The sequence below is a fragment of the Ixodes scapularis genome, unplaced genomic scaffold (genome assembly GCF_016920785.2).
Source record: "Ixodes scapularis isolate PalLabHiFi unplaced genomic scaffold, ASM1692078v2 PGA_scaffold12__126_contigs__length_90152505, whole genome shotgun sequence".
NCBI classification, from domain to species: Eukaryota; Metazoa; Arthropoda; class Arachnida; order Ixodida; family Ixodidae; genus Ixodes; species Ixodes scapularis.
In genome coordinates, this window is record NW_024609838.1 from 32,255,498 (window position 1) to 32,279,475 (window position 23,978).

The window sequence follows — 23,978 nt, forward strand, 5'->3', positions numbered from 1 at the left end:
TCTCTTTCTTTTTTTTTTTTTTTGCATCTCTGAATATTTATAGTTTTGTCTGCGGCTCTAACCTCATGTCACTCAGGCCACCCTTGTCCTATAATATCAACAAGCTCTTTGCGAAGCCTTTGAGTATCTCAGAATAAAAGAAGCTACATTTATTCCCCTGTTTACACTAGCGCTGCTTGGAGAGGAAAATTTAGTCCAAATGATTCGCCTCGCCCTCCCAAATGGCCACAGGCGACAAAAACAATTAACAACAAAATACAGCAAATTAATAATTTCTACTTTCTAAGTCCCTTACAAAAGGTAGACACCCTTCTAAAACATTCGGCGTGCACACGTGGCTCGGTTGGTCCAAGTTCGACACGCAGAATAAATATCACGGTTCTTCACCGCTTCCCCAAGTTTCGGAGAAAACAAATGTCAATCTTAGAAGCGATAAACCCTTTTGAACATTCAGGGCCATCTGGTGGCAAGGGGCCTTTTCACTTTCGACAAACTAATGGTGGTCATGAAATTGTATTTCATAGGGCACCGTCACTTTCACACCTCGATGGGAGATAAGAATTGGTTCTTCCATCTCCTCACAATTATTACTTGGTTTGTTTCAGTTTAAATGGCGGGGACATAAAAACTGACTAGTACAAAGCTGCGACCGATAAGCCCCTTGATTATAATTCAGACATCAAAAGGCTTTAGAGCCGAACTTGTGACGAGACATTGATTGGACTACATTCCGAAATAAACGCTTTTACGCAGACGTTGTGAATAATTCTTGCGTCATGCTGAGCTAACGTCTCGAACTAACAGGCCTCATATATCCTACGGTTGGTAGTGTATTCAACCTGCATTCAATCTTCCTTCATCAGCTTCAAAAAGACATCATTAAAGCTTCGCACAAATTCCATACACTGGGATGATAATAAAGATCAAAGTTGCCAGGCTGAATTTTGAAAAGTGTCCATTAGAAAACCCAGAGATACAAAATTATTCATATTCATAGGGCTTGTTTCAAAGCTGCTCCTTCCCTGAGCACTCTCAAAAATCATAAAAAGGGATGGGATATAAACAGGCGTGCAGGGCCGAGTATCCGGTAGACCTCATTCAAGGATTTTGAAGGACTGATGCATTTTTACAGGAAGAATCCACCAACCCTTTTAAAGACATGCTCCGGAAAACTCTCTTCGCCGATGGCACATCGAGCAAACATGCTGACCTCCATGCACCCGCAGTTCAAGCTTGCAAACAACCTCTATATTGGGTGACAGATTAGGAAACGCACGGCGTGGCTTATCATATTTACGCGTGATTTCTTTACGCATAATTTCTTCATGCGTATTTTCTTTACGCGGGATTTGTTCGCGCCTGTATATGTGATTTGTTCACGCTTGAAAAAATCACATATTCGTGATTTGTTATTCGATTTTTTATCGGCTGACTGATGCTGCAATCTGATTGGCTACGAATCGAAAATGAGATGATCGGTACCCGCCACGCCATGCGTTTCATACGTTGTCATTGACCACAGTCACGACCCAAAACAAACGCCTTCATTCTGCATCATCAACGAACCACGCGGAACCTCGACGAACCCTGAGATATCCACCAGCGTCCAGGCAGCCAGTCCCCATGGGATGCACGTATACATTACATGGAAAAACATCTTACACTGGCTCCCTTGGCGGTGTAAGGAGGTTCGTGGAATGCTCTCCTGGTTACCTGTAGGCGGGAACAGTGTCGGTGTCTGCGGCGGTTGCGCCGTCGGAAATGTGGGCGAGTTGGTCGGCGAGTGACCACCGCCTGTGGATGAACCACCTCCAGGCGACGTGGTACCGCCTCCGCCGTCTGTGGTGCCGGTGCCTCCGACGCCATCCTTGCAAGAGCGCTCGTAGAATAGGATACCAGGACGAGAGTTGGTACTGGCGGGGCCGGCGCTGACGCGATCTTCGCCGCTGATGAAGCACTGGCCGTTGCTCGGGTAGTACGCGAAGGAGCGGCAGTTGAAGTTGGGATACGTGGTGCAGAAAGACTCGCACGACTGCTCCGATATGATGCCGGTCATCTGGACAACGTCGGTGTAGACGGGGTAGGCGTCAGCTGTCTTCTCGTAGGGACACGTCGGAGACACTGTGAAGAAAGCGGGGGAAATGCTGTTAAAAACAGCCATAAGCACTCAATTAATAAATGCTCTATTTGATCTTTTTTTGGCTTCCGGTTGGCTACCACGTTGTGGGGAGGAACCGCAGGAAAGGAAGTGGTTCTACGTCTACTTGCGATCAGTGCAGTTGATAAGCTCAGCAAATTACGAAGAGAGCTCGATGACGGACAAGCCCGAAAATACCTTAACGCCTAAGCATGAAGCCTCTGATGTGACACCGAACATGGCGGTTTAGCTGCTTATGACATGCTCGGTGTCACATCGCGGTCTTCATTTTCCGGACTGAACTTTTTTCCGGCTTCATCACTCCCAGAGCTGACTTTTTAGGTCACCGTGACTGGCCTACGTGTCCACTGCAGAAAAATCGATTGACGGGCACTTTTAAAAGGGCTATGAAATAAATTTTGGGCTGGGACGAATTATTTTAGTTGGGGATTTTGCTAATCGCATATCACTTAGTGAGCATAAAGAAAGATAGTAGAAAGTCAAAAGCCGGAACGTCATAGCGCGTCAGCCGACCCCCGTTCACGCATTGGACAAGAGCACTGCGTCACTCGGACATACGCGCTCATTAACGATCAATCCGTCGACGAACACTGGTATTCGCGTTCGTATCCAATGAGCGCCATGCCGGCACTTATCATCACTTCCGAATGACAAGTTTCATGGCGTGCTGCAGAACCTCGGGATCCTGGGTTCAATCCCCACACTTGCCCGTTTCGATCTGGATGAGCATCGTACCGGCGTGTGGTCGTGTATCATTACCACGTAGTGCATGTAAAACATCCCCGGCTAGCGGTTTTACTGCACTGGCTAAATTGCTCATCTACTGGCGACGTGAGCGATCGAAAGCGTCGCTGTGGTCGGTCCACCACAATTGGCCGAATGCTGACTATGACGTCAGAAAAAGATGTCTCCTCGACGGAAATACGAGGAATGTAAGAACTTCAATTTTGACGGCGTTGGCAGTGTTGCTTTGAGAGCGCTATGATTTCAGGCTTCCACCATGCCCATTGCAAACACCATCGAACTTGTTGTTCACAAGGTAATGACGTCACGAAACGTAACCAAACGAGGGCGCCACCGAAGCATCTCGCCGCTAATAGCTGAGAGAGAAATCGCCAGTTGAGGTACACTTACCGGTCATTCACACAGAAAGCGGATCCGCGTTCGCAAAGCGGTTGCGAACGCGGTTGTATCAAGATCCAGTACAATTGCACGCGCACTCGATGACACCAAGTGCGCGTGCAATTGTGCTAGATCTTTATACAACCGCGTTCGCAACCGCTTTGCGAACGCGGATCAGCTTCCATTGTAAATGAGCGGTAACTTCAGGCTGTATAAGCATGCAAAAAAACGCAATTTTTCTATGGTGTGCTCAAAAGGCACGCTGGAAGCTTGTGCACCACAAGCACGCCACGACCATAGGATTTCACATCTCGCTTCTGAGGTCAGGATTAAAGCTAAGGAGGACGAAGTTGAAAAAAGCGTTCCACGGCCACTTTAATAGCGTTTTCGTTGTACGACATAATTTGGTCAAGTATAAGTCGAGAAAACACACAAAGCATGCACTAAAATCAAGTACACCCTGCTCTGCCGATTATACTTTTAAAATCAGGTTGCGCTATTGTGCGGTTGCATTTGAGTATTTTTAAGGACCAAAGAGTTAGGTAACTTACAGATTCTGCCAAATTTTTTTTAGATACAGTATATAAAAAAAAACACTTGTCGCAATAAATTTTGTATTTTTTAATTCCATACCGTATTACGATATCAAAACAACATCTGCCTTATGTAGGCAAAGAACCAACGAAATATTTCAAGAACGGAGTCTAATTATAATTATTTAAACGACATATAAACGTAAAACAATGATGTTTTACAAAAACAAATCTTAAGATGTAACATAAGCAAGCGCTTTCCAGAACCCTGAAATATAACATTTTTCTTTAATTGTTTACTATGAATGCATAATTAAATTCTAAAAAAATTGAATCCCAATGTGTGATGTGTGGAAGGTACCGGAAAATCAGAATATGCATTTTGTATTTAAGAGTGGAAATACGGGTAGCTAACGCTGCTGATTAAGTTCCCAAACTAAGACTTATAAAAGTACTAATGGTTTATTCATTGTAGACTTTTAATTGTATTGACCTTCAGTTCGAGTTTAGCTCGAAAAATAAAAAAAAAAAAAAAAGATACGAAAGGGAACCTCCAACAAGACCTATCGTTATTATGGGTCTTTAAGGGATATATGTACCACGACAGAGCGCGGCCTAATTCTTCATGCAACACAAAAATGTTACCAACCCGTTCCGAGACTACAATGAAGTGACGAACAAAATTATAATATATAAAAGAAACATAGCTTTATAAAAGAGTTCCAAACAATATAAGGAAAAATCCACGCATCTTGTCAAAATCCAGTTTGTATCGATACTGAAGAATATATATATTGTACGACTGTTCAGCAAAAGTACATGATAGCTTATTTAACCATCATCTTTGACTTTTTTTGTGATTTTAATATTGAAGTATGTACACCTGACAGACGCACAGATTTTGATCTAAACACACTATATGTTAATACTACTATGTTGCCTGAAACGCGCGTCCGACCGGTGTGCTTAGCGCCCTATCCTGCCCATGCACTGGCGGTTGACGCCAGAAGTACCGACAAAAAGAACGAGCGTACGCGAGTGTCGCTGTACTTGTGGCGTCCCAACTCCGGACTGCCGAAGCTTCAGTGGACTGTCAGGCTGTGGATGGATCTGCGGCAGAACAGGCGTCGGCCGCAACCACCACCGCTGTGGTTACACCGCTAGAATCGCGGACGGCAACAGCGTGACATTTGCATGACACCATCAGTCGGAAATGGAGGAATCACTTTTTTGGCCGCGGTAAACACACCTGTGGGAGACGCGTTTGAGAAACCGTAGTACTACGTCGTAGCTACTAAATGGAGAACCCAAATCATCGTCAGACAGCGCGGATGGATGGATGATAACGGCTGTACACTTTGTAAGGGGCGGTAGCTTGCGCCACCTAGCCTTCTGCAGTAGTTGTGGTTTGGCCATCTATCTTTGGTGAACATAAAGTTCGTGTCATTTCGCCTGATATCGTAACTTGAATAGAGCCATAACAACAGATGCTAACACTGCGCAGCTTCAATGACCAAAAAAAAAGCACGAAATCACAATGATGTAAGGAAGCGGTGGCATAAAATAATTGCCCACACCTGACTGGAACGCACAAGAACAAAGGGAATGCAAACAAAAGGACAATGACAGAGCCTGCTGCTGCTTTCCGTTTACTCTTGTAACATTACCAGCTGGCACTAATTCATCGAGCCTAAACCTCTCAGCTATTTCTTTGTTCCCTGCAGAATTGCGTACCTTCGAGGCACTGGTTCTCGAGGTAGTTTATCCTGGGGTTGGAGCTCTTGATCACGCCGTCCGGCTGGGTCCTGCGGTCGTGCCTGCTCAGCCTGCACTCGGCCGTGTCGTCGAAGTACACGGCTGAGCGGCAGTCGAACGTCTGCTCGTTCAGGCAGTACTCCTCGCAGTCACGGCGACTCTGCACGTGCGCGAACGACTTGTCGTACAGCGTCGGCACCAACTCCAGGCCCAGCACCCGCTCGAAGGCCCACGCCTTGCCTTGGCACGCCGTCGCGAAGTTGCCTAAAAAAAGAAAAGCCACAGCAATGGATTCGAGTCGGCAACATGTACCAAGCCAATACACATTTCCAGCGCTTCTCACACGGGCAAAAAAAAAATGCTGACTGACTGGGATGTGAACGCGTGCGCTGTGTCTGGTATTCCGCGGGAGAGATCTACTACGCATGCTCGGAAAGCGTTCCATAGCCCAATATTCAAAGGTAGTAGTCCGCAGGTGGTCAATATTGGTACGGTCTATAAACCTTTTTAAAAAATCGGCTTCTGCGCGCTGCCGTCTTTGTCTGCTGGGCTGTGGAACGCATTCATGACATGCGAAGTAGGTTAGTGCGTATATCAGACACTGTGCACGTGATAACAGCTAAGTGAATCAGCATTTTTCGCCCAGGTTATAAGCGCTGGACAGGTCTTTAGACTGCGTCAATAATAGCCTCCTGCCATCTCTGCCTATTGGGCTCTGAGACGCATTTTCATCACGCGCAGTAGTTCTTTTCTAAGAAATATTAGACCCCTCGGATGTGTCCACAGCCCTCGAGAAATGTGCGCAGCCTGATCTCTTCATGATGTTCAGCACGTTGCAATCATAGTTTCAGGTTATTAAAGTTTTATTTTTAGTTTTTTCTTTTTTTTTAGAAAAACCCTGTCATGATCTACTCTTTACTCTACTGATTTATTTATATGTAGAAAGACCTGCTATACTGTTTCACGTAAGTACAGGCGCAGCCGACGCTACGAGCTGATGTAACCAATCAGGCAGCTTCAAAAGCCCATCCTCACGGTGTTCGTCATATTTCTGTGCGTGTCCTATCATCGCTGAACCAATCACAAAGAAAAAAATCCTAGCGACGTGCGCTTTTGATGCTGCTCGATCGGTCCCGTTACCTCTTAGCTGACACTAGGGATCGAATGATCACCGAGGAAGCGATTTCCAGGTGATCATTCGACGCTCTATGTCAGTTAGCAAAAGCTTTGTTGCGCGTAAGTATTTTTGTGCTCTAACGTGTAAACACGCTTTAGTTTATTAGTCTGCAAAATGATTCATTTCATAAGGCCACTGATTTATTTGGCCGTACGATCAGCTGTTTCACGTGCCCATACGGCTCTGAAGGTCAAACGAATTCGTCTTTTCTTTATCTCGTCCGTCGCTCCATCTCGTCATATGTGACGCTGCGCGTCTGTCGAGTTATATGTTGTTTCTTGCAACACCCCGCTCCGTTAAAACTGCATCTGACGTCGCGACTCAGCGAGACAACGAGTCTGGTTTTGAAAGATCGAGGGTCTCATCATATGCAGAAAGCAAATCGTCTGCTTCTTGCTCAGGAGTGGCGGTGACGTCAGAACGGCGCCGAGCTCTTATTGGCTGATTAAAAAAATAGTGGGTAGACCTCAATGCTCGATGCTTTGAGGTCTACCCACTGATTTTTTTGTTCAATCAGCCAATCAGAGCTCGGCGTCGTTCTGACGTCACCACCAGTCCTGCGCAAGAAGCAGGCGACTTGCTCTTCGCATAGTCACGCACATGTACCTTAAGAAAAGCTTTTCGTGCTCCTTGCGTTTCTGACTTCCAGGATTCCTTCTTCGGCCATCTTGTCGGCTACTGTCGCAATCTCATTAGCTGCAGAGTTATAACGCGAAGCTCAAAACTCGGCTTAAGACGTTATTCTTAATGAATGTCAATAACCGGACCTACCCTACCCTCCGTCTCTTAGGTTCACCCGGCCCATCACAACCCCTTCGTGCGCAGCATTGCAGCGGAATATAGCTATCGATCCGTACGGCTCGGCAAACCCGCACGCACATACACGAACGCAAAGAGAAAGCAGCCGGTCGCGATGCATTCATAGCCAAGAAACGGGGAATGGCACGTCAACTCTTTGCAGCGGAGCGCAGAGCTTCTCACCTCGGAGGCATATCTTCTCGAAGTAGTTCTCTCCGGCCCGAGGACTGAGCTCCTGGGTGCGACCCTGGGAATTCCGGTCGAGCTTGTCGCAGCGCATGTTCTGGTAATTGACGCTAAACGAGGGACAATCCAGGCCGGCCATCTGGCAGAACTGCCGGCATTCCAGGGTGTTGCCCAGGGCGCCGGGACTCGACAGGGGGATGGCCGTGCGGGCGGCGGACCTCATCACGAAGCCCGTCATCTTCTCGTAGGTGAACACGCCCAGGGTACATTGTTCTGTGAGGGCAAGAAAACAAAGATTGATTCACTGTGAAAAGAAGGTAGGTAAGATATTCAAGCTGACACTTCACAACTTAAAAAGGCCATGAAGCTATTTTTTCTACCTTCGTTAAATACTGCCTAGAATCACTCCCTCACGTTAATAGCCGAATCGAACTGCCTTGGTTTTTATTTCTAGCCAAATGGCAGTCGCCTAGAATATTCGAGAAATATGAGCCTCGTTTATCCCTCAACTCACAGCCAGAACAAGCGGTCACGTGGCCTGGTGCCTATCCTAAGTCGCCAACGTTACTCAAACCCACGCGCTGGGGTTGGCAAACTAGAAAACGCGTTCTGAGTTCCAGGCATTGTTAGAGTTCGGCTATTCTTATCACAGTAGTGGTTGGGCACGAGCCACTAACCCTGTGTCCGATTAGGCATTGTTTGTTACGAGCTGAAGTCGAGTGTTCACACAATTCTCGTGTCCAATCCATGTGCCGCGCTCGACTGTCGTCAGGCGGGTGGTTTCGATCCCACAATTACGTCATCGAGCTTCGTGAAGTCAAGATTAAAAGAAATACAGTGAAACCCATTTAGAACGAACCCACGTACAGCGAATTATTGTCAATATCGAACTCACGGAAAATTTTAATAAAAATGCATGTAAAAAGTACTTTTTATAACGAACAACATATTGGTCATATCGAACTTTTCCCACCTGGGAGGGTTTCTAAAGACGCTCAAACAATCGCCTTACAGCCTGTCCCTTCCACCAAAAAAGAAGTAGGAAAGGATGAAAATTCTAAAACCTCAAGTTGCGAACAAAATTGAGCGAAGAGAAGCGATTCAGAAGGACAGAAAGTTAAAAAAATGCACTCTGCACGCACGCACAGTAAAAAAAAAAACCTCTTCATACCGAAATGTTTGCTTACGAAGAGAAGCAATTCAAAAACGAAGATAAGCGAAAAAAGAACTGCAAAAAAAAAATTAAAAATAAGCGCGATGTTGAAAGGCGGAAGTGAAGAGATGAAAAAGAAAGAGAAGCTCTCGCCTTACAACGAACGCATCGTGGAAGTTCGTTGTAAATGGTTTTTCCTATATCGAACTACTTGCTATATCAAACTGATCATGGCGTTTCCTGTGGTACCCTTTTATCCTCCAAATTTCAAGGCTACAAAGAAGCTTCTGGATCAGTGACGGTCTGTGCGAGTATACTTGCGCCAGACCAGGACCAGTATGCCTCTGCAAAGTCATGAACATTGTAACTCTATATCGTATCATGACCCTTTAAAAATGGCAAGTGGTGTGAACGATTGGAAGCGGCTTATTATCGTGACGACGTTTGTCGCTTTGTGAATTTCTCCTAACTTTTCATTTAGGGTGAAGTTGTGGGTAGCCTGGTGGTTGATAAAAAGTAGGCGTGTAAGTATGCTAAAACAAAAAAGGGGGAGGGGGGCGTTGCGTTGGGCTACGATGGAAGTCAATAAATGACTACGTCTCGTTGAGCCAAAGCGTTGTGTCATTCTGTGAGGCGGACAGCAGCACGAGACATCCCACAAAGCTGAAAGGTCGTGATCTGCCCGGTCTTAGTAAAATGATCTGGGCTGCCCGCAATCTGCTACTGTGAAGCTGACAGTGGCAATATAGACCAGTGTCTGCTTTGTTCTATGGGCGGCGCCATGTCTGTTTATGCTGACGCCATGACACAGTAGGCGGCTGCGCTTTTTGAAAGACCTAGATTTTTTTAGGAACCTTCGCACATCTCGTGATGCAAGAACGTCAGAAATGCATAGTCACGAAGCTCCAGGAACAACACCGATGACAAGAGCGCTGTAAAGAGCAAAAATCTTGTTTCATGCGCAGCCCCTCTCTTTACGAAGCCTGCGTTTGAGATTATTATTTCTCATTTTTACTGTTGGGGGCTAGGATTTCGGACACTGGTCTATAAGGAGTAGACCTTTTTCGTATAAAGACGGCACCTGGCGGCGTTCGTAGCAACTTACTTCGGAGGCTGCTCTTCAAGCTAGCTGTCTCACCTCAGCGGGCAAACGACGCGATCGTCGTCTGCTATCAGCCAGCATTTAGTGTGCCTAAACTTGAGAGTACTTCCAATCTGTTCGATATGGGTTACGCGGTTTATGGGTCACGTGGGCAATACAATCTGCGAGGAAATGAAGAAAGCGTCGATCGACTGCAAGTGTCTCTGAGCCTTACTAAGCCTCGCCAACCGTTATCCTCTTTGTTACGTTACAGCGTACAACCCAAGCATGCGCCTGAGCAACGAATCTGCTCAAGATGTGCCCGCCATTAAATTGAAAACACTTCGAACAGTTTGAGCAGCTCCTTTTTTTATTTAATCTAGGCTTTCTACCAGCATTCTAGATAAACAGGGCGCCATCCTATGATCTTATATGAAGCTTGTTTGTCAATGAGCCGTTTTGTAACGTAAACAAATTTGAACCATTTAAAAGGCATATCCTACTGTGGCATGGGCTTAAGATCCTTTATGAGCAAAACGACGACCAAAGTAGCTTTCCCGCTGACATTTCGCCTGTCCCCCTTCCCTCCGAAGCATCTACGAGCCTCCAACGCTATTCGAAAAAGGGCTCGTGCATGCCCGGGAAACACCACTGAAAACGTTTATTCCGCGGGGCTCACTTCAGAGCAGTGCTTATAATAGAAACCTCACCAGTGATGCACTTCTTTTCCCCGTAGGCAGCGTTGGTCATGGGTGGCAGCCCGCTCGGTCCGAGACTGACGGTGTCGTCGCCACTCAGGTAGCACCGGTTCTCCATGTACGAGTAGGCCCGGCAGTTGAACGTGGTCTCCCGGTCGCACTGCGTCTGGCAGTCATCCACGGCCGTGGCGAACTGCAGGAGGTCCATGGACACCACGCCGACGCCCACGCGAGTCTCGTACCGACAAGACGTCGGTGCTGGAGTTTGGAGGAGGCAGACCATCAACATTTGTGCTCTTACGTGGAGCCTACTGCTCCCATAACCAGTGGAGCCAACTGCCCCATGGAGCAGTTGGCTCCATGGAGACAATTGCTCTACAACCAGAGTTACATCTTTGGTAACGGAGAAATTGGGTTTTCTTCACCGATTACTTGGCACTTTTGGAAAGAGTCATTAGCACCAAAAGGGCACATCTGAATATCTTCGCAAGGAGAAAAGCGAACTTTTTCGTTCAAGACACGCTTATCGATGTTCGTATATTGACTGCACAGTCACGCAGCATGTACGCTCTGACAAGCATGTAGCGAATTTTCCGGGCCAAAGTGCGGAGATCTAGGGAAAAGTTTTTCCCTAGATAGTTCTGACCTAATGCATAGTGTGCACCCCGTGGCGACTAGTCCGTACGTAAAATATTCTCATACAACGCACACCTTGACAAATGCCTGTTTTATTAGGCGATAAAAAACGTGTATCATACATAAATCATCAATAACACATTGACATTTTCAAAATCCGTCACGTTTTGTAAAAGAAAAAGATCTAGAAAAAACAAAGGCTACATTGTATAGCCCGTTACCACTTAAATTATAAAATTTTAAGCATATGCAGTTCGCGGAGTATAGTAAATAAAATATGGTACTACATGGGCTACATTGACCGCGCTGTGACACATCCTCTACAGTAATACATTGTAAGCACAGTCACGAACATGTGGCAGAAGCACATCACGGGGGTATTTGTTTCCAAACTGGGGAACAAGGTGAGCTTCATTAAGACAAATGGTTGACGAGTCTTTGATTTATATCAAAGACTCGTCGAGCGAAAATGATTTCTATAAGGCTCTACACGAGCAAAACGAAGTGATTTCCTAAGCGAATCGGAGCGTTGAGCTGGAATTCTACCTTGCCCTTCATTCGTCAGTCACGCAGCATCCTATTGCAAGCAAATCAGAACGCGAATATAAAAAAAAGCAAAAGCCTTTTTAAATACCTAAAAAATATCAAGTTGCTTTATATTTAGTATGGTTGGGCTTACATCAATAAAATGTTGCTAATTAAACTGTACTTAAAGCTACAAAAAATACTTTCATTCTCACTGTTTTCGGTGATCAGACGGATCGATCAATCAATGTGCCACGTTTAAAAACAAATCTAGTGATAAAAAATCACTATTTACTAGCTAAGGTGATTTCAATTAAAATAATCTAATTTAACTAAAATAAATTTGATTTAAATTGAATGAATCTGATCAAATAAACTTAATTTATATTTTTAATCGAGATTTTTTTTTTTTTTTTTTTTTTGCACCTTGGTTTAGGCCAAGTAACCTTAAAGTAACGTGCTGCTACCCCGTTTATGAACTGTCTGGGAACGCGCTCTCATTTATCCTCCTTTGCCCTATTGAGAACAGTGTCCTCCCTGATACGCTAACATCACAAATCCCGGCCCCCATCAAAAAGAGACCTCCACGTATATAACGACCTCACTCCAAGGTCTTCGGCGCCTTTAGAAAACAGCGTTCACACGGTGCGTCAGCGCATTCCATCGGTCCGCCTACGCTGCAACGCAATTCACTACAAAGCGTTCATCCACCTTGCGGCTGGAGGAGCGGCCGGCGTTAACACACGCAACCATAACGGGCTTTCCCCCGTGCCTTTCCCATGGCGTATGTGTGCGCGAGTACGTGAACACAGGATACCCTTTATATGCTCCGACCCACCGTGACTTGGCAAACGGCGAAGGCTACGGCCCCAGGGAGCCAATCAGCCGCTTCAGAGGGAGACACGTGACCCTACCCTATACCTCACCTGTTGCGCGCAGTGTTGTTAAAGCCACGGGCGGGAGAGAGAGAGAGGAAAACCGCTTTTGTACGAACTTTGTGAGGTGACGGGCTAATCTCCCAGTGGGGACAGAAGCGTCGTCTGGGACATCGCAAGAGAGGGTCCGAGTAAAGAGGGAGTTCCTCCTTCCCCTCCTTCCCCTCTTCGTCACTGCACCTTTGGTGCGGGCTTCGCCTTCGCTGTTCCGATTGGCTCAAGGGGGCCCTAGCGTTTACTCTTTGCCAAGCTACGGTGAAACGAAGTATAGCGGCCAGACGGATTGTCCGAGTGATACCGGCCCCCAGCAATGTGCGTCCGCGGAAACAGGAAGAGATGAGATTCTGCAGCTGCTGTTGTCTCGCGTGTCCATGTGGGACAGCCCTTTGCCATTCAATGCCCGACCTGTTTTCTTTTTTCTTTTTTTTTTATTCGTTTTTGTCTGCGGCACCGTTACCCCGTTTTTGTTTTCCTTAAATGAATGTCCAGCCCCAAAAAAAATCCTTGAGCATCAACCTCTACTGACGTGTGACACCATTTTCTTTTTTTCTGTGCGCTTCTCTTATTCGTGTGTGGGTTTCTTTCTGTTTGGAAGTCTGCCAATGTGTGCTGCGTGCATGTATGTTTGCATACACGCTTGTGGAGTTCTGCACGTGTGAATGTTTGTATTTGTGCACTTGAATGTGTATATTAGGGGTACCGGACATTTCATCGAACGCCATTTCGTCGTACGTCCTTCCATCGAATAAGTGGACATTTCATCCAGCGCCGATTCTCGAACGCCGTTTCATCGAATTTCCTTTTACTGAATTTTGGAGTAATACAATACTTTTTACATAATTTACTATCGTTTGTTTAAATAGTATTGACGCCGCTCTAAAATCACCAGGAATAGAATGGCTACCCGGTCAATTTTTTGTCCACCTAAACGTTTAGCTACTGAATCATAGAAGGTAGCTATCATATCAAAACTTGAGTGGACACGAGACTTATTATTTTCTGTCGAGGTAGGAGGCTGTTCTCGGCCGCACACTTTTTCCCACTTTATCCTTTTTTTATAGAAGGATGAAGCGCGCCTTTTTTATTTTGAATTTGTCGTTTTAACTGTGTTTTAATTTTATCCTAGGAGAATAGCTTTCTTTCTAAGAACCTATATGTCCTTAAAGAAGACGCGTCTCCCCTCTTCGTTAATTTACAGTAACCGACAGAACCGTGAACCTGTTGGATCTTCGACATGCAGTATATATACTGTTATGTCGAATATCCGGCATGTCCATGGTTCTGTCTGTTATAATAAATTAACAAAAAGGGGAAACACGTCTTCCGCCCCCCCCCCCCCCCCCCCCGTATCATGGGACACGAAGACAGATCGCTGCTTCAAGAACGGCTTCGTCTTGAAGCAGAATAGTTCTCTTCAATGACGAAGATGTATACGTCCTTCAACGGACGTGCGTTTATAATTGCCACTGATGATGATCACAGCTTTAAAGAAGTGTCGTCAGTGTTCCCGTTTCTTATTGGCCACATTAACAGACGTCATCATTTACTACAAAAAATAATACAAGGTGACAAAAAAGGTTTCTTCCTTTTATATAAGTTTATAAATTATTAACACACTGCTATCCTCCCGGCGTTAAAAAGAATAATATTTCCTAGATGTAGAATTCCTAGTGCTCACATAGGCGGCGTCCGATGAAATGGCTTCGATGAAACGGCGTTCGATAAAACGGCGTTCGATGAAACGGCTTCGATGAAACGGTGTTCGATGAAACGGTGTTCGATGAAACTGCGTTTAGTGAAATGTCCGGACCCAATATTTGCGCATATGTGCATTTGTATGCCCGTCTCGTGGCCGTTTGCGCTTATAAATATTACGATCACATACCGACATCCGTGCGCGTACGCCACACCTTTGTACGTGCACAGGCGTGACTCTGTGCTTACCGTATTCACTCGAATAATCGCCGCAATATTTATAAACAAGGCCCTTGCCTCTAATTTCCCTCAAAGCACACATACAGCCAATTATCGCGTTGCGCATAAATAACATAGAGAATAACTAGATCGAGAACAAGAGTCTCCATACAAATGCAACCTTCACCGATAGTATCTTCGCACGAAGACGTTATCTCTGTCCTCTGAACCGCTGGAATCATGCTGTCGAACGCGGTGACTGGCCATCCGTGTGCCTCGCGGAAAAGCGAACCTCGCGGAAAAGCGAACCTCGCGGAAAAGCGAACCTCGCGGAAAAGCGAACCTCGCGGAAAAGCGAACCTCACGGAAAAGCGAACCTCGCGGAAAAGCGAACCTCGCGGAAAAGCGAACCTCGCGGAAAAGCGAACCTCGCGGAAGAGCGAACCTCGCGGAAAAGCGAACTCGAGTAAATACGGTAATATCGCACTACGCCACCTGCGTCCCTTTTACAGTCTGTTAATTATATGTATATTAAACACATAAATTATATTTTAACCGTTTTATTTTTTATTTCAGTGTTAAACAATGAAATCCATTTTAAAGTGATCAATACCCAGAACGCACTAACATACCCGTATTACGTAATACAAATTCGTAAAAAGACACCTACTGACATAAACGTACCTTGTTAGAAATAACTGACGACAAAGACAAAAAGAGGTACTAATTAAGTATTAGAAGACCAGATTTCATGCATCTTATCCACTCCTTGATTTGAAGCGGCCGGTCTGAAAATAGGAAATCCAATTCTTCACTTAATAAAATAAACAACAAATTGAAATGGATTGCTTACACGACGACGTGACCTCGTCTCCGTTTTGTTTTTCAGCATGATCATGCATCACTTTCTCGCCTGCGCGTTGAATTTTTTTGAATGGCTGAACAAGTTGCCATCGGCGGTATCTCGCTTCCACAATTATCCCGAATTCTAAAAAAACGAATATTTGATTATTACGCCATTTTTTTTATAAGCGCAAGATCAACAAGTTTGTTCTAAAATAATTTCCAAGAAAATCCAAGTAGTGCTACAATCTTATAGTATACGCCAGGGTGAAGAATAAAAATCAAAGTGATTTAAATCGTGATTTAAATCATACAAGGCTGAATGCGAGCAAAAATAAGTTTGTTTTGATCAAATCGGAGCGATTAGCTTGTTTTCTGCCGTCCACATTGTTCGTGAGTTACGTAACGTCCTACTGGTAACAAAATCAGAACGCAAAAGAAAGAAACAAAAACTGAAAAAGAAATGTATTATTGGAATCAAGTCAGAACACGAAATAAAAATCAATGAAAGCTTTTCCACTAAATAAAAAAGATAATCAAACTGGCTTTATTTTAGTATTACGGGAATCACACAAATAAAAGTGTGCTAATTAAACTGTATTTCAAAGTTACAGTAATTCGTACGCATTGAAATCAGTGATCGGATGCGTTGATCAATCAATTTGCCATATTTAAAAATACGTCTTCTGCTAAAAAAATTTCCGGTTTTCTAGCGACTTTTTTTTTTTTCAATCAGACTAATCTGATTAAATTAAAATAAATATGATTTGTCTCATTCTTTTTAATAATGATTTTCTTTCTCTCTCTTTCTCTCTTTTGGTATACGCCAACGGGCGGTTCTGACGACACACCACTGCGATGGCGCTGACGTCGGCTTTGCGCGTGCGCAGACACTTCTCGCGCAAATCTAGTTTCTGCGCACTAGCGCTGCGCGCACACCTGGTGTGGTGAGCAAACGCTGGCTTGCTTGCAAAGAGCGCGTTGGTGTGCAGACAGAAAGAGGCCTTACCCGTGGCGGAGCACTGGTTCTCCAGGTAGTCTCTGGAGTTCCCTGGCACCTGCCGGAAGGCTTGCGGCTGGGAGCGGCGGTCCTCCCGGCTCATCCGGCACGTCTTGGTCACCTCGTCGTAGTCCGCCGAACGACACGGGAAGTTGTCCTCGAGGAGGCACATCTTGGCGCACTCCTCTTTGTCCTTGACGTTGTGTTCCTCGCGGTCCACGAAGCCCTCCAGATGGCCCTCCTTGGCCCGCTCGAAGGCCCACAGCCGGTCACCGCAGAGAGCGTCGAATGTTGCCTTTTGAACTGCGTTCCATGGGACGCGTTCATTTGTTAATGGGCAGAGCCAGGGTAAGTGTCGTAGCGGTTAACACGTTGATATGCGCCGACAAACTGAGGAAGAGCAGGAGACGAGACCGCTCGAGGTCGTCAGAACGCCGAGCTCTGGTTGGAATGATGACTATGTAGACCTAAAGCTGCAGTGCACTGGAGTGCGTGATGATGAGTGTGTAGACCTAAAGCTGCAGTGCACTCTTCGAACCTATTAGAACGCCAAAGGCCGGCGTACAGCGTTTGGCTCTCGCATTGGAACGCGTTTGAAAGAATGCAGTGGGGGCAAAGGCAGCAAGCTTTAGGTCTGCCCGCTAATCATTCGAACCAAAACTCGGCGTTTCGAAGTTCCCGCGCGTCCTCGTCTCTTCCCCATCCTCAAAGTTCTCGGATCATAGTCAATGCCCCGTGTAGTTTGTCTCAAACTTCAATAAGGCTCTCTACTTTTATTAGTACAGTCTCGAAAAATATGAAATACCCATTTAAAATGCAGTGCAAGGCGTAAAAAACTAAAGAAAAGAAACATTACCTTTCACGTGGTTGGAACACTCTATAGTCTCATCTTGAATGGGCAAAGCGAATCAAAACTTGCTATACCTTTTTGTGTGTGTGTGTGTGTGTGTGTGTGTGTGTGTGTGTGTGTGTGTGTGTGTGTGTGTGTGTGTGTGTGGGGCGCGAAAGAGCGTTAAGAGTTGCGTATCTCTGTATCCTATGCATTTTTTTGTATTTTTTTATTATTATTATACAAAGAAAGAATATATAGGAAACATTGCTGCTGTCTCTTATTTGCCGGCTACTCCTTAACGCATAGGTGAATAATGATAGTGCAGTTAAAATGTATGTCCGATTTAGATGTCGTACAAAAGTTACAGATCATAGGGCGGCGATGTGAGGCGGTTGGTTTATGATTGCACAGGGGCAAAAAATGCGTTAAAAAAAAAAAAAAAAAACAGGGATAGTGTAAATGAAATGCAGACAGTGCAAACTTTGTTTAAATGTGCTAGTTACATGACTCCTGCATATCTTCAGAGCAGCCGAAACATATTCTTACACATGGAAGAGTACAAGTTCTAACAAACCCCACAATATTACACTCGGCACTGTTCCCTTGTTTCTTATGGTCCTGTTTATGGTTCCGACTTTTACAGTCCCGCAAAGTTAACGTCTTATTTTAGGCAATGTTATCGTCTAGTATAACGCTCATTCTCAAAGTTGCGTGGCCATAATCTCGACCACCTAACTTGACTATAGTGCCAAGGATAGTCTGGAAAACCCACCTCCTCGAAAGCATATCTTCTCAAAGTAATTGGTGCTGGGCGTCGTGACCAGCAGGTCCCTGCGCCCTGCCGAGTTGAGGTTAAAGGCGGCACAGCGGAATCCTACGTAGTTGAGGGAGAAGGAAAGGCACTGAGCCTGCTGCTTGCACAGGTTGATACAGTCGCGCGTCAGGGCCTGGTCTGGTTGTTGCAGCAGCGTCTGGCCGCTCACGCTTCCTGAGTACGCCAGGCCCGTGGTCTTCTCGAAGCTCTCGATGCCGCCGAAGCAGTTTTGTCCTGGAGATCAAGAGGTGCAGTGCGTCATTCGATAGGCAGCATTTGTCACTGTCTTTCATTAGTTTTAAATGCCCTTAATTACCGTATAGTTCCACTGCTCGGGCATCATACAAAACAAAAATCACGTTGTCGCTGCAGACATGTACGATATAAATACATGCGGACACTCCCCAAGCATGTTTGAAAGCTTGTTTGATTTATACATACGTGTGTTTAGAACATATCTGACGACAGCTTTCTTGTGAACACTTTGACAGACCGTCACAAACTAAAGGCACGCGCCTCAGCCAGTGTGCAGATTGCCTTTTGTATGATTTGTTCGCAGCGTAACCGCGGTTTTAGTTGTTTGCAGTTTTGAATTGTTTCCAGTCTGCTTAAGGAACACTTCAGCAGTACACACAACAACGAGACTTCATGTCGTGTATTTCTGTCACACGTGGGCGCACTATGCCGCAAGAACGCACGTGCCGCTACGGTTTATCATTCTTGCAGTTTGTCATACAGGTGTCTAAAAATACATTTTTTTTATGTTTGAAATTAGGTATAAATCTCATCGTAAAGATTTTTTCTCTCATTATGGTTTCACAAGCATTCAATGTGTGTGCTATTGATAGCCCACAAGACGTCCTGGCGATATCGCAGCTCGTGCACGCACGGATGTATGTATGCAACGGCAGCTTTTAATCTCTTAATCGAGTATTTAAGGTCAGCCGCTGAAGTGCTTTTTAACAGATTCCTTAAAAGACATCAAGTAAGTGATGAAAACTTATATGGCACAAATCGCTGCAGATATGCGACACCGCGCGTGGCACGAGCTGAAATAACGCCTAAAAGTTTTACGCGTGACCTGTGCCGGACGCAATGAATATTTGTGATTTTAGGAAGGTAAAAACATTTGAAGTAATATCTGTATAATTGCACCCTAATTTTAAATCAAACTTAGAGCGTAAATTTCTACGCCAATTCAAACTTTCGGATGCTGGATACCCTTGCCGGACACCTTCTGCATTTTATGACTAAATATTGTCTAATCATAGCAGTCTGGCGTTAACTACACTCGTATCGGTTTGTTCTTCATCATGAAGAAGACGCCTGCTATGAGCGGAGTCATTACGAGTAATGTGCCTACCTGCGGTGCCACAAATCGCTATCGTGAAAGAAAACTGAGGTTGCAAAAGAAAGAGAAAAGCAGGTACAATAATACATAAAGTGGTTAGATAATATCACCAAATATTCTGGATCATTTATCATTTTTACCGCCTTCCTTAGCGTTCCATGAGATAATCTCCCTGACTCCGATGCTATTCTTGATCTCTTTCCTTCTCTGTTGTTTTATTAAATAATCGTTTGCATCCATCAAAACAAAACGTCATATTTTGTACTACCACTACACACCATGATGAAGTTGGGAAAAGCTCATAGTATTTTGCATGCAAATCAGCTAGTTTTTTTTTTTTTTTTGCTCCGATCGAAAACAGTCAAGGATGCGGCAAGCATGTATAATGTGCCGTTCCTTAAATTTAATTCGGCACATTCAAAGTTGGCAAAAAGGGATATAGCAAACATTTATAGTAAAAATTCTTATATGTAAAAGAAATCTGTTGGTTCAATAAACTTATATACTCAAATAATATTGTATAGGATCATGTAAGAACGCTATAAGACAATAAAATACAATATGTGTAAGAATATAAGAAACTTACTATACTACGAGTTATCCTAGCCAATCCTGCTCTGTGAACGTAGCCCGTGATACGCTTTGAGATACAAATATCTAGGCCACATCAAGCGGGATACACCCGCACTTCTTTAAATTCTGTAGCTGACAATTTCCTTCAACAAGTCGAGAATGGTGAACGTATTGCGGGAAATTCAAGAGACAGAATTAAAAGGCTACCAGTTACACCTTGTATTCATAACATCTCACACAATCTCAGGAAAATAGGACACCGTGTGAATGTAAATGTAGTCTTTTCATCCCCCAACAAACTCTCAGGGTTTTGGAAAAAAAGAAAAAGTCAGCTCTTCCCAAAATCATGGTACAGGCAGCACCAGAAAGCATCAAATCCCTTTCATTCCGTGCACAGAAAGAGTGGTCTTTTCTATTTCCCTCTCGTATCGGGTGTTTTTGCGAAGACTTTCAAAAATCCTAAAAATTAGGACGATTGAAAAAAGGAGAAACTCTCTTCGGGAACAAACTACCAGCCACGGCGGACGTCAGGAATTGCCAAAAATCTACTAATTAGCCAGATAATTAATTAAAACTTGTTAATTAACTTTTTAATTAGGGGAAATAGACATATGGTTCCAATTAGAAAGTTGCTGAGCGTTATCGAAAACCACTAAATCAGTCATTTTCAGAAAGACTTTGAGCGCGTGAGACGAGTAGTAGCGCACTAAAGTTACCACTCGTGGAGCAGGTACAAGGCTAGCGGTTGCGGTAAGGCGCCCGCGCGATTTTTCCGCCTCTTATCTAGCCCCAGCCTTGTACCTGCTCCACAAGTGATAATTTTAGTGCGCTACTACTCTTCTCAAGCGCTTAAAGTCTTTCTGAAAATGACTGATTTAGTGGTTTTCAATAACGCTCAGCAACTTTCTAATTGGAATCATATGTCTATTTCCACTAATTAAAAAGTTAATTAACAAGATTTAATTAATTATCTGGCTAATTAGTAGGTTTTTGGCAATTCCTGACGTCCGCCGTGGCTGGTAGTTTGTTCCCGAAGAGAGTTTCTTCTTTTTTCAATTGCCCTAACTTTTAGTATTTTTGAAAGTCTTCGCAAAAACACCCGGTATATATATATATATATAATACAAACTGGTAAATGTGCAAATGACCGCTTAAGAGAGCACAACAGCATCAAAAAAGCAAATTCTTGACATATAGGCATTCATTGCCGGGACTGCGGTCACTCACCAGACTTAAAAACTGCACTGCTATGAGCAGAAACTTTCAACAGCTCACGCGAAAAATGGTTGAATTTGAGAACATTATGAAGCTGGACGGAAAATGTGTTAGCAATCAATCGTTAACGTTATCCAAAAATTAGTTATTTTACCTAACACCAAAGAGAAAACAACGAAATGTGGTACAATTGCAAAGGTGTAGAAGAAGAAAGGATACAAAACTGAGTTGATAGTCAATGCTGAATTATTGATTTTCCTTTTTTACTAGTGTGCGTGTTTGACTGTGAATGGTTCTTGTGCGCTGTACTACAACTGTGAATAGCCAACTCGCCCAATCCTTCATCTTAAGAAGCTGGTCGGGACGTTTGACTTAATCAGTCTTTAGTCACCGAAAGGAGAAGAAAGACAGTGAGGTATTTCAGTTGCGCCGCGTCCAGCGCGAGGTTCGCACACCTTCAATAACGCTTTGGCGCCCCGTAAGCCTCGAGCGTGCACGAGCAACCAAGCACGGGGGAAGACAACGCGCCTTCCGTCGTGCTTGGTCGCCGGACATTAAAAAGAGACGCCCTGCCGCTCTTATTCTGTCAGTCACGTACACGTTACTAAAACACAGTGAATTATTTCAATAACTATTTCTATTGGTTAAAAAGTATTGAATTCGATTACCTTGATTACTTGAGAGGGAAAGTAATTGACCGCTACTTCGAAAAGGGACTGTTACTTTTACGGTTACTTTAGATTTTCAAAACGGCATTGCTTCCTGCCTGTTTGAATTAGAATCCTGCCTGTTTGATTAAAATCAGCGAATCATGAACTACTCATCTCCTAAATCCACTACGTTTGGTATGGCGTCCCCCTGTCGGATACTTGGTTCGATAGTTCCCAGGTACGAAGGTTGTGGAAACACCCTTCTCAGCGCAGGCAATTAGGCTCAGTGCCGGGACCGTTGCTTCTTTTTTTTTTTAGATTTATGTTTATAGTATAGTTCGAAATATATCCCCTCGTGTTAGGCTGTTTTTCCAATGGTTGTATACAGTATAATAGAACAATGTGTGATGGCAATGACCAATATATATTGCAACATTACCTGTTTTAGATTTTTTTTTTAAAAATGGTGTACAGAGTGGAAAATGAAACTGAACGTAAACCAATGCAAACATATGCGATTCTCTAAAAAACTTGTAAAGTCAACACCAGGACATCTGTACAGGATAAACAACTGTGTATTTGAAAGCGTGCCAAGCGTTCACTACTTGGGTGTCGTGTTTTCTGAAAACTTAACGTGGAACTTACATGTAGATTATCTAACTCAAAAGAAAGTCCAACAGAATGTTGGACTTCCTCAAAAGAAACTTTAAGTACTGTAACAAAACAACTAAAAAAAACTTCTAGGTTTATTCGATCAGATCTAGATTAAAACATGTGTTCTCTAGGACCCTGCTAAAAACAAATGAATAGATAAAATAAAAGAAATACAAAACCGCAGCGCTGGATTTGTATTAAATAATTACCAATCCCGACGAAGCGTTTCTACAATGAAAGATGAGCTAAACTGGCCATTATTAGCAACCGGGCAGAAGAACCTGAGGTTGAAAATTTTTTACACCCTTTTTATGACCAGATAATAACCCAATTAAAATGACAAATACTTAACGAGCCCGTATTATATGTCCCAGAGACTAGACCACCCTTTCAAAGCGCAAACTGTATCATGATGCCAATCATCATGTTTTGGTTCGTACAGGTAGAGTCTAGAATGTTTTGCCATCCTCATCATGCCCTGTGGCGTATTCACCATGTGTATTTTAACCCGCTTATGTAACCCTCTCCCTGCTATAATGCCCCAACGGCCACAGCAGGACCCAATGCGAATAAAATAAATAAATAAAGGGTGCCGTTATGAAGGCGAGGAACAAATAGTAACTGTTACAAGTAATACTAGTACTTTCAAAAGTAATCAGGTTACTCTCCTAATCACACCCTAATAAAGGTAATCAAATTATTACAATATCATTTTTAAAGGTAACTGAATACAAGTGTTTTGATTACTTGTAGTGGGTACCGCACAAGTCAGCGATACTGCCAGTGACCATAGCCGCTCTTTTCAGGAGATGGGTTTCGTTGCGAACATTCGTGGAGAGCGTCTCGCAGCGCACACAATTCGGCTTGACGGGCCGTTCGCCGCTGTTTGCTCTTAAAAGGTGTTACCTGTAGCAAAAGTTTCAAGTGAGTACTCATGCATCAATTTAACGGACTTTCCCTGGACGAATTTTTTATCAGCAAAAACTGCCCCGAGGTTGTTACCGTTTCTTGGTATGCAGTTTCGTTGAGGCAGAAGTTTCGATAAGAGTGAAAAGTGTTCGGATACGATGTCAGCTTTGATTATCATAGGGCGACCTAGAACCAAACTCTTGTTCAGTGTAAGTCAACCAATCGCCCCCAACTTTCTTAGACATCAACGCCTCGGCACATGCACTAAAATTAGTATTTCAACCGAACAATAACAAACATCGCAATGTTTCCTTAAAATGATGTAGATGACAGTTATAGAATATCAATAAGTAGTGGCTAAACTTTTGGGCGCGTATATTATTTATTCAACAGCTCTACAATTTTTTTTTCATTGTATCCTACGGGTCATATTTACAAGATTGTTAATTTCTGTTTTTCTTGGCAA

The 23,978-nt window shown here is 44.1% G+C and overlaps 1 protein-coding gene across 1 annotated transcript in view; it reads right to left on the reverse strand.

Moving 5' to 3' along the window:
- The window catches only part of LOC8043364, a 72,981-nt gene extending 53,578 nt beyond the window's left edge, over positions 1 to 19,403 (reverse strand). The window contains exons 1-7 of the mRNA XM_042289174.1: positions 19,382 to 19,403; positions 18,119 to 18,394; positions 16,524 to 16,817; positions 10,674 to 10,919; positions 7,727 to 8,002; positions 5,548 to 5,832; positions 1,714 to 2,121 (exon numbers count right to left, since the gene is read on the reverse strand). Of these exons, the coding sequence (XP_042145108.1) occupies positions 1,714 to 2,121; positions 5,548 to 5,832; positions 7,727 to 8,002; positions 10,674 to 10,919; positions 16,524 to 16,817; positions 18,119 to 18,394; positions 19,382 to 19,403 (1,807 nt within the window). The remainder of the gene's footprint in view (positions 1 to 1,713; positions 2,122 to 5,547; positions 5,833 to 7,726; positions 8,003 to 10,673; positions 10,920 to 16,523; positions 16,818 to 18,118; positions 18,395 to 19,381) is intronic.
- Positions 19,404 to 23,978: the final 4,575 nt, after the last annotated feature.